This window comes from Protobothrops mucrosquamatus, unplaced genomic scaffold, assembly GCF_001527695.2.
Source record: "Protobothrops mucrosquamatus isolate PMUCROS unplaced genomic scaffold, P.Mucros_1.0 scaffold897, whole genome shotgun sequence".
Lineage (NCBI taxonomy): Eukaryota > Metazoa > Chordata > Lepidosauria > Squamata > Viperidae > Protobothrops > Protobothrops mucrosquamatus.
Genome location: NW_015387149.1, coordinates 80,922 through 94,160, shown reverse-complemented (window position 1 = coordinate 94,160; position 13,239 = coordinate 80,922). Strand labels below are relative to the sequence as shown.

At 37.3% G+C, this 13,239-nt stretch overlaps 1 protein-coding gene across 1 annotated transcript in view; it reads left to right on the top strand.

Moving 5' to 3' along the window:
- The first annotated feature begins 1,800 nt into the window (after window positions 1-1,800).
- The window catches only part of TFDP1 (transcription factor Dp-1), a 31,694-nt gene continuing 20,255 nt past the window's right edge, over window positions 1,801-13,239 (top strand). The window contains exons 1-4 of the mRNA XM_015819316.1: window positions 1,801-1,855; window positions 2,736-2,818; window positions 10,811-10,877; window positions 12,572-12,669. Of these exons, the coding sequence (XP_015674802.1) occupies window positions 2,807-2,818; window positions 10,811-10,877; window positions 12,572-12,669 (177 nt within the window). The 5' untranslated portion in view covers window positions 1,801-1,855; window positions 2,736-2,806. The remainder of the gene's footprint in view (window positions 1,856-2,735; window positions 2,819-10,810; window positions 10,878-12,571; window positions 12,670-13,239) is intronic.

Here is a 13,239-nt window from a genome sequence, read left to right as displayed (position 1 = left end):
TACCAGTATCGCAACCATTTAATACAGTGTTTCTCAACCTTGACAATTTTAAGGCATGTGGACTTCAACTCCCAGAATTCCACAGCCAGCATTGCTGGCTGTGGAATTCTGGGAGTTGAAGTCCACATGCCTTAAAATTGTCAAGGTTGAGAAACACTGATTTAATACAATAAGCATGCTCGAATGGACTTCGACAGATCCTTCTTGGCCCTTGAACATATGCCAATTTCAAGACGCCACCAACAACCTCCTTTTGCAATGGGTTAAAGCCGTCTATGAAGGGAAAGAGGGCAGGCGGGGGAAACGTCACTGCCGCGGGCCCTGATTATTCATGCCCCCCTTCAGTGGGCGGGGCAGCCCTTCTCCCGTCTGAGCCTTCCATTTCGCGAGGGCGGGGCTCTCAACGGGGTGGGGGGCCAGCTGGCGGATTCCGAAGCCGACAGCAACCGCTAGCGCGTTTGGTCTCCGGGAGCAAAAAAAAAAAAAAAAAAAAAAAAAAAAAAAAAAAAAAAAAAAAAAAAGGCGTGTTGGAATCCCGAAGGCGCGAAAAGCTGACGCATGCGCGCGGTTTTCTTTGCACCGCCCGGTAGGCTTGGCTAAACAAACGTCCGGCGTGAGGAGACGGGGAGAGGGCGTAACGAGCTCCTCGCGTTTGTCTATGCGGGGCACGTTTTCCCTCCGTGACGTCAGCTCCAGCGCGTAGCGTCACGCCGGAGGGACGCACGAAAGTGTAAGTTTCAATTTTTTTTTTTCCCTCCCTTCTTCCTGCCAACCGCCAAGAAACTCATCCTTGCGGGATCGCGGCGGGAGAGTATAAGCGGGGCCGCGGCGCTCCCCGATCGTCCTCGGCCGCCTTCCGTGCAGGAAGCGTGAACAGGTGCGAGGGGCAGCTACGGGGCGTCAAGGACGACAGCCCGCCGGAGCCTCGGGGGCAGGAAGGAGAGCGCGACTTGGCAGGGCAGGGGGGTGATAGAGACTTCGGAGAGAGGCGAGGGCCAGCTCTGCCGCCGCATTCTGTTCCTGCTTTCCGGGAAAGCAGCTCCCCGCCGCCTAACAAGGCGCACTTCCTTGGAAGTCCGCATCGAATGGCAACTCTGGATTCTAATTGGAGCCGAGCGGGATGGAAATCAGATCGGCTCGTTGTAAAGGGGCATTTACTGCCCCTTGAACCCGAGGCACCGGCCGATCTTTCCCTCGATCCTTGCGCGCGGATTTGGCGTGCAACAGTCACCGGGGATCCTCGCTCCCAGCCAACGTGCAGAGACTGCACCCTCAAGGGCTGCAGACAGTTTAGAGCAGTGCTTCTCAACCTTGGCCACTTGAAGACGTCCAGACGTCTTCAAGTGGCCAAGGTTGAGAAACACTGGTTTAGAGAGACTTGCGACTGCGTGTTAAAGCGGGTCGGCCGTCCACCCTTCACCCCCACCCGGGCCCTTGCGAGGAACATCTCCCGCTCCGGCGCCCCCGGAGGAACCAGGGCGGGGAGTTGGATGGCAGTGCTGCGAGAAACGGCGATTATTTAAAAACAAAACAAAACAACGCGTTGCCTTCTTCCCGCTTTGTCAATGCTGCGGGATAGTTTTCACTTAGCGACTGGTGCAACGGGGTGTGTGTGTGTGTGTGTGTGTGTTGAAGCGTCCCTCCAAGCACAGCTCCTGCCGGCGAGGGCGCCCGCTGGGTCTCCTCCCCCCGGGGGGGGGCGTTTAGGAGGGCCGTGCATTGCACATGTGCAGTTGGCATCTCTGGCTCCTGTGAGAGCGCGGCGGCGGCGGCGGCGCTGTGGGTGGGGGAATCGCTCGGGAGTGCGTGGTGGGGGATGGAGTTGGCTCTCGGCTACTCCTCGCCCGCGCTTCAGGTACCCGGGGGGGGGGAGGCGCGAGGACAGGTGGCAGGGAAAGAGGAAGCGGCAGCCGGGTGTCGTCGCCCCCACCGCCGCTGCTTCTGTCGCGGAGCATTAAGGCGGGATGGTTTAACATGGGGAAAGAGACCCTCTTCTCTTCCCTCTTCAGTCCGCCGACCCTCCCCCTTCCCTCCTCGGGTCGGTGACACAGGAACGAGGGGGAGCGTGGTGCCTGGGTGGCCCGCGTCCCTCTCCGGAGGCAGTTGTGTGGCGGGACTAGACTTCCAGTGCTCTGGCCGGGCTTCTGAGGCCCTGGAGAGGGGCGGGTAGGTGCTGGAGGCGGGGGCTGGCCAGACTTGTTCTCTGAAGCACAGATGCTGCTGCTGCTGCTGCTTGCTTGATTTCCACCGGGGCTGAGGGCCCCCTCCTCCTCCTCCTCCTCCTCGTGGAAGCATTACATAAATTGCCTCGGCCTGCTTGGCTATTTACGCAGAGGAAGCGGCGTGCGTTTTGTTTAGGATTGGGAAAGAGTGCATTGGGGGTTGGGCCCCGAGGCCTAGCAATTGTAAATGCAGCGAATGGGGCAGGCATTACCCGCTTAGGTTGTGCATATCTTTATTGAGGCATAATCAGTCTCAGTAACGCGGTGCACGGTTGGATAGGACCTCATCTTGCCCATGTTTCTCAGTTTAGATTGTTTTTTTAATTTTTTTTTTCCTAAGAAAGAAACTTAAATTCCTTGAGGACTAAGCTGCCCCATATGTGAGGGGGAGAGCGTTTGCAAATCTTATTTTAAATCCAAGCTGGATGACTAACAATATCTGAGAACGATTGGTATTCAATATGAAATGTGTGTGAGTTGACATTTAACTATATTCTTCCCTTTTTCTTTCAGAATATAATACAGCTGTTTCTAGTCTTCCTGTGGTGATCAGAAGTAAACATTTTGCTTTTGGACTTGGTAACATGGCAAAAGATGTAAGTATAGTAAGTAATACTTCTAGATATTTTTTGCTAGGATTAATGAATAATAGAAATTACTACTGTTGCTAAAATGGCCTCTTGTAGGAGTTGAGCGAAGCAGATATATTTTATTGAATAATAACGATATCAGTGGAACTATTACCATATTCTAAGAATGTATAGTTGTATCCTCCCTCAACATAGCTAAATTCCCTTTAGTATATCACAAACTCCATCATATACAAACAAGACAAGTCATATCATACCGTAGCTTATTAGGCAGCTGCTGTGAAAATATGCCATGTTTATCAAAATAAAATACCAGTGCAAAGCTATTTATCCATGATAAGTACATTTTTATTCTTTTTACTTTAGAAAGAACCATTATCAACACTTGATTGTTCTGAAGCAGTTTTATTTGGATCATCAGTAGTTCTGCCTCTTTTCAGCAAAAGAATCATTAAATTTTGCCTACCTTTGTATTTTTCTAAAAATTGACTCCTTTAGATTGTTGCTTTGCTATCTCTGTGGATCATATAATAGGTTTCATAATTATTTTTCATCTGTTGATAGTTTTTAATATTGCAAGAAAGTTTAAATTTGAAAACTTATAGATGGCTCATCTGATGCTGATTTTGTTTCATGCTTATTTGTATCATAGGTATAATATTTTGTAATCATTATCTAGTGATCTATAGGTATATTTTTAAATTTCTACTAATTTAACCTTATTTATTGTACCTGAATGTGTAAATACAGGTTTTAAAGAGTATCAGCTTTAATTACATTTTTGATTATTCAAATCATCAGAGAAATTTTGCTTGAAGTTTAAATCACTGTTTCTTAATTATAATTTTCTTCAGAGCTAGAAATGATTAGTTCAATTTAATCCACACATATGTTCCTATATAAGCAGAAATTTAATTGGTTGAGTAACCATTTGATACATTATATTTCTAAATCTTGTGATCCATCAAGCCTCCACCCCCTCCAAAAATCACTGTTTCTGATCTACCAAGGTATTGATTGGTCAGTTGTTTTTTTGTTTGTTTTTATGATTTACTTATGAAACTCAAGAAGTAGACTATATCATTTTCAGGAGTAGACAACTTTATATTTAGCTCAAACCATTTAAACATATTAAAATCAAACCATTTTAACCTGGTCATTATTATTTTAAACTGTATTCCTAAACAAGCTTTCATAGGTATCAGTTACCCTAATAGTTTGACTTGCAATCTGTTGCATATCCTAAATATTAACTGAATTGGTATATATAACACATAGGTATATATATTCCATTAAAATTCAGATGAAGGCAATGATATGTACCATTTTCTTGTTGTTGCCAGATGAACATGTATCCATTAAGTTCATAAATTAAGTCTGACTTATAGAAGACTTTAATTACCTTTAAACAAAGCATGCAACTATGTTTGAACATGCTAAGGATTTGATGTAAGCATGCATATTTGGCTGCTACATAAATAAGATGTGTTTCTCTATTGGATGAGAAATAAATGTTCATATCGTTTGCTTGCTAAAATCATAAATAGAATGTTGTTGCAGGATCTGAAGTAGGAATATGAGCTTTGAATAAGCCTGAGATCATGTGTGTCCTGGGACCCTCAAAACCTTTCTATATATGACCTTGAATATATGACCTAAATCATTCAATATCAAAAATCATATTGCTTTTCTTTTAATTAAATGTGTTTAACCTGTACTGTCCAATGACCTTGTGATTCATTTTCAAGTTCAAAATGTCCAGATCAGTGTTTGAAACAATTCTTCTGGCATTAACAAACATATTCCAGTGCTGTTTCAAATTTGGAACACTTCTGGAATAGTTGGAATATTTCAGTAAACACTTTCAAACTCAAAACATGTTAACTTCATAATATCAGCAATGCTTAGTAGCAGAAAGTAACAACTTTTTCTGGCTATTACTTTATCCGCATTCTTGCAGGATGGGCTTCTTTTGCATATGGCAACCTAAAAGCTCAACAATATAACAGTGCTACCTATAATGTATATGTAGAGTGCATATTTTGCATTTGTCTGAAAATAAAGCCCAACTGACAACTCGTGAGCTCTAACTTTCCAGTAATAAACAGTTTTTTTAAAACAGGCAGATAACAATATTTTCTTATCCAGACTGTTCTTAATAAACATGTCCTTAATTGAGGATCTATTTACCTACTCCTTAAACTTAAAGTTAGTGGTTATTAGGATTATTCTCCAACTCAGCTTGGTTTGGAGAATTTTTTTTTTAAGTCAATACTATGGGGTCACCTAAAACCACGTGGAATGATCTGCCTCGTTTTGTCTTTAATTTGAGACCGAATTTAGCAGCCCTATGTTCTGAGTTGGGAACACTTGAAACTTTTGAATGTTTTACGCATCATAATAAAATACTCTTGCTTATTTTTTTCAATAGTGTTTACCTTATTAAAAACCTTTAGACATTACATACTCTTAAAAAAACTATTTCTTTTTAATTTACAGACCTGATAATCAGTTTCAAAATATATCACTCTGCTAAACAAAATGCATCCCTCACATAAACTTTGATTTTAAAATCGACAGACCTAATTTAATAGCATTAAATGATGATGATGATGTATTTTTTCCAGGAAAGGAACCAAAGCTGTCTTTAGAAAGAACTATAAAATTGAAAAGGAATATCTGTTACATATTAAATGATTGATGCTAACATTTCCCTTTGCATTTAAGTGACTGTCTAGCATATGACCTTGTAAGAAAGGATTCTGTGTCTTCTGGGAAAGCATTGATTTCCATAGCATGTTGTCTGCTTCTTTCATACATCTACATTGTATGTACTGAAAGTAATTTAGGAAGTTTAAACTCTTTAAATCATTTTTGCTTTGTGTATTTTGTAAAGATGAGTTGTTGGGAGTGCTTTGGAACTTCATTTTGACTTGATTCGCTGAACAAATTTATTTTGATTAAATCAGCAATGGAGATTACATTTGTTACTTTTCAAGTATTCTGAACTATTCATTTTAATAAAATAGCAATGAACCTAAAATCAAGTTTAATCCTTATCAATATGTGGACTATGGACTGCTTGCATAATCTACTCAAAGAAATCATGAAAAGGAAAGATTTCGAGGCTAATAAGAATTAAGAATTAATTTTAATTAATAAGAATTATTTTGTACATAAGTAGTTAACATCAAAGAATTTAAAGATTCCAAATCAAAATCATATCTTCAGGTATGATGTTCCAGAGTCATATGAATGACTTGATTAAGCCATCTCTGATAAGTTCTGATATAAACATAAACTGCAATTTGTTTCTAGTTAAGGTGAAAGATGTCTCAGGATTATATTGGGCTTTGCGTTGTGAGTTGAAGTGTGGTAGCAAATCCAATCCAGTAACCGCAAAAAAGTAGACTTTTTATCACATGTGCATAATGGAGAATATTTTAAAATTTGTTGGATTATTCAGCAAAGCTGTTTGATTCCCAAGTAAAACACACTAGAGAATTCATGAATATGTTATTGTATTAAATTATATTTCACAATCATTTTATACAATTTAAAAAAGTGATACTGTATGTGCATATAAAATACAACAGTAGCTTATCATCATCATCTTAAATGTTTTTCCAACCTCATATTTCAGTCTAAAACTTCCTGATGGATTCCCATCCTAGTATTTAATTTGTCTGACCTTGCTTAACTTTTTCTAGAAAGGCAGTGATTGACTGTGGACTAAACTGCTTTCATGTTTATATTTATAAACCTTGAGTTTCTTTGCTTTTAATTCTTATCTTTCTTAAAGAAATACTTTAATGCAATTATTTATATAGTCCCTGTGATTCTATCCTATCTTTGTAGTTTTAATTGTGAAATGGCCCAGATGGATAGAGCATATCTCAAATTTCACTCAAAAGGTATTACATATTTATTTTCTCCAAGTCAGAATAAAGTTCCTTATTTATTATCTGGTGTACTTTTTTGCAGTGATTGTGTTTATAATAAAGAATTTCTAATCTTTAGTTCTTTTATTGTAAGTGGGTACTTACAGCGAACTTCGTTGTTATGTGAGAAATGTGGAAAAAACACTTTTCTCCTGTTAATGGGAAATTTTACTTGGTCTTAAATAGATTAGTTTTCTTGACTGAGAAAGTTTAAATTGTGCTTTATAATGCAAAATATAGAAAAATGTTGACCTGCTTTCATTGCTACTTTTTGGAGCAGAGTGGAACTTTTGAAGCATTGTAGCTTCAGATTTCAAGATGAGGCAAGAAATTCAGGTCCAGCTTTCTTGAGACTGCTTAGGTTTTAAGTCCTAAAACATGAAACTTATTTTGTGTACTTGGTTAACAGAATAAAGATCCCAATGAATCCTATTTTAAATGAATGTGTTTTGGTTTACATAAGGTTTAGGAGTGAAACAGCTTGATCATTTTTGAAAATTTGTTTAATTAAAACTAGATTTTCTTTTGGTTTTGATGGGAACTGCCTAATAACTTTTTCCACCTGCACTTTAATTATTTTATGGTTTTATTTAGTTCTACATGCTAGTTACCATCATTCTACCTGAAATTGTTTGGATAGGTCATCTAGGGATGTTGTTTACATTGTCACAGATAACATAGCATGTAGTAGTAATAATCTTGGTATCTTTCTGGACTACTTGGTGGGAAATGTATTTGATTTAAACATTCTTTTATGAGAAGAGAAGCCATGTCTTATGCAACCTCAATGCCACAGCTTTATGTATTCTTGGAAAGTTATTCTAGAGAATCAAAAACTCTGCTACAACAATTCTAAACCTTTGCAATAATACAGTACACCAGACTTTAAATTAGGAATATTGATTTAAACAAATTAGGAAATGAAACATGTTTTAGCAAGGCCCATAATTTTTCCTTACCTTTTAATTTTAATATTGGGATATATGAACTGACATATGATGGCATTTCAACAGTATCTGCAGTGAGATTTGTTGAAGTTGACTTAATAGCAGTTTATTTCAATATTCAATATGGCTTTTTGTAGTGAGTGCTGCATATCTATTTCACATATTTTGGAGGAAAAGTAGGTTCTTTAATGCTTTGCTTTTAAAAAGTATTCTCTGAAATTTCATTGCATTTTTTTTTTATTTGAGGAGAAATGTGCCAACATCTGTTCATTTCATGGGCACAGCAGTTGTTAGGCTGGTGAATCATAGTTGGAAGGCACTTTAGGGATCATCTAGTCCATCCCTCTGCTTATGGCAGGATCCATTAGGACTCATCCTTTTCCTCTTTGATAGAACAATCCTAGTATTTTAAGACTGTTACTGAATTTAAACATACCCTAGACCAGTGATGGCGAACCTTTTAGAGACCGAGTTCCCAAAAACCGCCCCCCATCCCCACTCCGCCCTGCCTGCTGGGCCACCCACCACCTCCATGGCCCGCCACAGATCACCCAGGCAGCCCAGCAGCGCCATGGTGGCCACGCCCTCTACCCACGCCCTGCAGCATCATCTGCGTGCAATGGGGCGCAAGGGCGGAGTCTTGTCCCCGCTGCCCGGCTACCATGTACTTGGCTGCGCTGCTTCACATGGGCCGCGCCCGGGGGCAACTCTCCTCCGGGGGGACTGCTGGGGAGGAGGGGGCCATGGGAGGAGGCGGGGCTGGGACGACGTTAAGCGTGCCCACAGAGTTGGCTCCGAGTGCTGCCTCTGGCACGCGTGCCATAGGTTCGCCACCACTGCCCTAGACTCTTTAACTGTTTTGTCATAGGACTTAGTTTCCAACTCTAATTATCTTAAACTCTAAAGCTGTTCCAATTTGTCATTATGCTTTTTGAATTGGTATTATTTGGATAAAGGCTCCAAATGCACTCAGGCCAAGGCAGAGTGGAGCGTGCAATGATTTTCTTACTAGCAAATGTTGGAAATGTCATGAGATAGGAGGAACTTTTTATCATATGTGGTAGAACAAAAATACTTAACAAATATTGGAAAGAAATTCATAGAATTATTCAAAGAATTTTAGAAATCAAATTTGAGGTAAAACTTTTACTGAGCATAATTCCAAAACATATTAATAAAACGTATCACAACTTACATATTTATGATGGAAAGGATAGATTTGGGACAACATTATAAAAGAGATATGTTATCCAAAAATCAGACTGAAAACTTAAACATAACAAACATGGCAAAATTAACAACATATATTCAGATTAGAAGTATAAACAAATTTAAGCAAGAATGGCATCCTTGCATATTATATACAATGCAGCAAGGGAAATACCATTATTCATAGTATGGTTTTAATGGGAAAAAGAATTGACTAAAATTGAAATTAAGAGATATGCACAAAAAATTAAAAATTAAATCTCTGTAAATATTGCACATTAATTAGAGTACAGAGGAAGTTAGAAAACTAATTTTATTTATTGTGTTCTTAGTCTTTTCTCACTTTTGTATTCATAAGCAACAAATAATGAAAATTTTAGCATTTAAACTTTAGATTTAAACTTTCTTAAAACAGTATAATATATTTAAATGTAACTTGATTTTATTATGGTTAATTTCTAATCAAATATATACTGAGCACTAATTGCATAATCTTGTTCATTCCTTTGTCCAGTTACAGATATATTTTTCGACCAATTAATTTTTTTCTCTTGCTTGTTTGCTTGTTTTTTTATGAAAACTTAAATAAATTTCCTATGGCCTACATTCTATGTTCCTGCTAACACATCCCAAAATAGCATTTTAGTCTTTTTAGCAGCTGTGTCATACTGCTGGTTCAAAACCTTTTCCATGTACTACTGCCAAGCCAGATCTTCCCCATGCTAAACTTGTGCCTTTTAATTTTCCTTCCCAGGTACAAGAAATATACATTTCTTTCTCTTAACTTCATAATACAAATTTCAGAACATGGCTCAGACCTGTCTAAATATTTTGAATCTTAAATATTAGCTGTCACCCGCCCTACCATTATGACACTTGCAGACTTCAAGCTCAGAACAGGACCTTGATGCACTATACCAGGGGTAGTCAACCTTGGCTCTTTTATGACTCGTGGACTTCAACTCCCAGAATTCCTGAGCCAGCTAAGCTGGCTCAGGAATTCTGGGAATTGAAGTCCACGAGTCATAAAAGAGCCAAGGTTGACTACCCCTGCACTATACAGTCCATCTCTACAAGCTGAAGTGGAGCCATTAACAAATACTCATTAAAGTCAACTGTGAGTTTATCAAAAGAAGTACCAACTAGCCCAGAATTTTTTAAACTGTTCTGCACAATCCTTGATGGAGTTCAATGAGAGATTAAGCTCTGGCCTCTGCCCGAGCCCCAAATGCATTCAAGCACAACTATTTTGTATCATCAGAGCTTTGTTCATTGGGGATTGCAAGATTTTTTTTTAACTAGTTCCGTAAGAACTACTGATCTGCCCAATATTTTGCATATTTGTAGCAAGCCTAGCCAAGTATTCCTAAACATGATGTTAGATGTTTGCCCTGGTGCAGATACCAAACTGACCATTTTGCATTTTTCAGAGTCCTGCCTTTTTTTGAATATAGGAATATATAACATTTACTCTCCTCCCATCTTCTGGGAATGCTTACTCGTTTTCCATTTATCAAAGATTATAAGAACAGTTCTGCAATTACCTTTCCTAGTTTCTTCAATATAGGTTAAGCTAGGATATTGATTCTATAGCTGAAAGATATTTTATTGAACTAATTAACATCATATTTCTTATTCCTTCCAAAATGGTTCAGATAATGTACGTAACACAGTTTTTCATATCTATTTTTATGGCTTGTGTAAATGGACAATATTTTAAGTTACTGTAGAAGAAATTGTGTTGCTTGATATTTCTGTCTTTAAAAAGATGTGTTAAAGCCAAAAGAGTGAAGATTTATTCAAATGTCATAACATAAATGGTTTTTTCTACTATAGATGTTGATAGCAGAATATAATTTGTTTATACATTATTTTTCATGGCGTTTTTTTTTCTGTCATAGGCTGGTCTCATTGAAGCTAATGGAGAGTTAAAGGTTTTTATAGATCAAAATCTTAGTCCAGGAAAAGGTAATGTTTTTTTATCATTTGTGTTTAAGAAATGACATTGTATAGGTCTGAGGATTTCTGATAAATTCAAGGGCTATATTCACTCTCCATTCTTGCTCTACTACTTCCCAATAATCTAATGAATAATTATTTTGAAGTGGTGGGGTTTAGGAAGGGGGAAAGAAATGCTTTGAGTTCATCTAGAATTTGAAAGTTAAAAGTGAAGGACAAATCAAAGAAATGTATAAGATTTTAATTTTAATTCAAATAATTTGGTGGGGATTTTCATGAACAAGGGAGGCATGCACTGTTTGAAATAAAAAATAATAATTTTGCATTGTTTTCCACTGAAATTCAGCATTTCCATGAAAGGTACCCTGATTCCCTGAATTGAATATGTACATGTCACTTTGCATTGGAGTTGGTATTTGTTAAAATTTATATTGACGGTGACATGTACTTTTATAACTGAATTTTGAGTAAGTGCTAATAGGAAAAAATATATGTTACAAGAATTTATTTTGCTTAAAGGTGTGGATATTAAGTAAAGGTTATTTTGTCCCACATGTTTTTAATCACTGTTTACAAATGTTTTATTTAAAATGTTATTAAACAATGGACTCACAAATGTTAAATTAACTAAATGAGAATTACTGCTAATTATGCAAATTTAATATGTTAGCATGTCACTTCCTAGTGATTAATAAGTGGTAGATTACATAGAGAATATAATGTTGTTCTCATATTATTTGATGTAGATTGTGATATTCTTTATCTTTGAATGTGACAGATTATAATTCAGGTTAATTTGAGATGCGCACCTTGTGTTAGGCAGTGAACAAATAACACCAGACAAGCAAATTGTGCCTAAAAATTACTCTCTTCTCCTTTCTCTATCCCTCAGTGCTCAAATTGGAACTGTTTTATATCTTGCTAAGTGAATTGATATATTTTTTTAAGAATTTAATCAGATACATTATTTTTGACCACAAGGTGGCAGTATTTTGCATATACATTGGACGCTCAAAATTCTGACTTCTGGGTCAAATTGGAAAATACAGTAAAACTGCAACTTTCTTAGTAGGACTGGAAAGTTTTGACACTGAAGTCTTATCAAAACAGAAAATTTGCTAAATTGTAAATATAGAGATTCTCATCCATTCTCATTTAATCTTAGTATTAAGTTTGAAACAAAGTTGGATATTTGTGTTGGTCATTTAGAGATTGTTTAAGTGTTAACTTTTCTGATTTCAAAGAGTGAAGTAATAGTTTTATCAGCTTAAATAATTGAGATGAACTTTAATTTCATATTTCTTGGGCAGAAGCTTTCAAAATTGGAACGGCTGATGATCCCTTTTCCTAGGTCTTCAGAATCTACTATAAAGAGTTTGCCAACTTCCAAAATAATTGAAAAACTTAAAACGGTTGCAGGGACAAGGCAAGAAAGGGAAATCTTGTTAGGCATATAATTATCCATTCACATAACATTGAATTCCATATCTTATCTTAGGTTTTTAAACAATAAATAAATCTCTGCAAGGCTCAAAAATATTAAACTGTTGAACTTGAAAGTATATATGAAAGTATATATTGGAACAAGATCTGAAACTGGGTCAACATTAGAGACAATTATATCTGTATTGTACATGTATTCAGTGTTAAGGTAGGAAGTTACATGCATTGTCAATTTTTAATTTTTTTGCATGGACATTTAGGTGTTGTTTCATTAGTAGCTGTTCATCCCTCAACACTTGGAAAACAGCTTTTGCCGAAAACGTTTGGACCATCGAATGTCAACATTGCACAACAAGTGGTAAGGCCTATCAGAAAAGTCTACTAATCAAATTGTAAGATCATTTTTAACACATACACATGAATACATACACACCTGCTTATGGGAAAAGTATTAGGCATGTGGGACGTAAGGATATTTATTCCAAAGTTATAGAAAAAGCATTTCCATTATCAAGGCAAAATGAATGCTCTGCCAGTTAGTTCTGGTTTATTTTATTTGTGCCTGAACTTACTGTAGACTAACAAGTTGGTACAATAAAATCCATTATCCGGTTTATACTAGGATTATAGTAACAATCCTAGTTTTTTCATTGTATGTTACAGATACATGACTAATTATTTAAAGTAATATCTGAAATTGTATTTATTAACCATCAGTGACCAGCATAACTATAGTGTTAAAAAGACAGCACATAAAAACAGGCTCAATATAATAAAAGGAATAAAATCACCCTATACATTTGCTAAAACAAAACAGAACAAGATAAGACAAAACAAAAGAGATAAAATTAAGATAAAAAGATAAAAGAACTTCATTCCTGTCAACTTCATTCTAGGAGTCACACATCTTGAGCTTTTTTATAGCAGT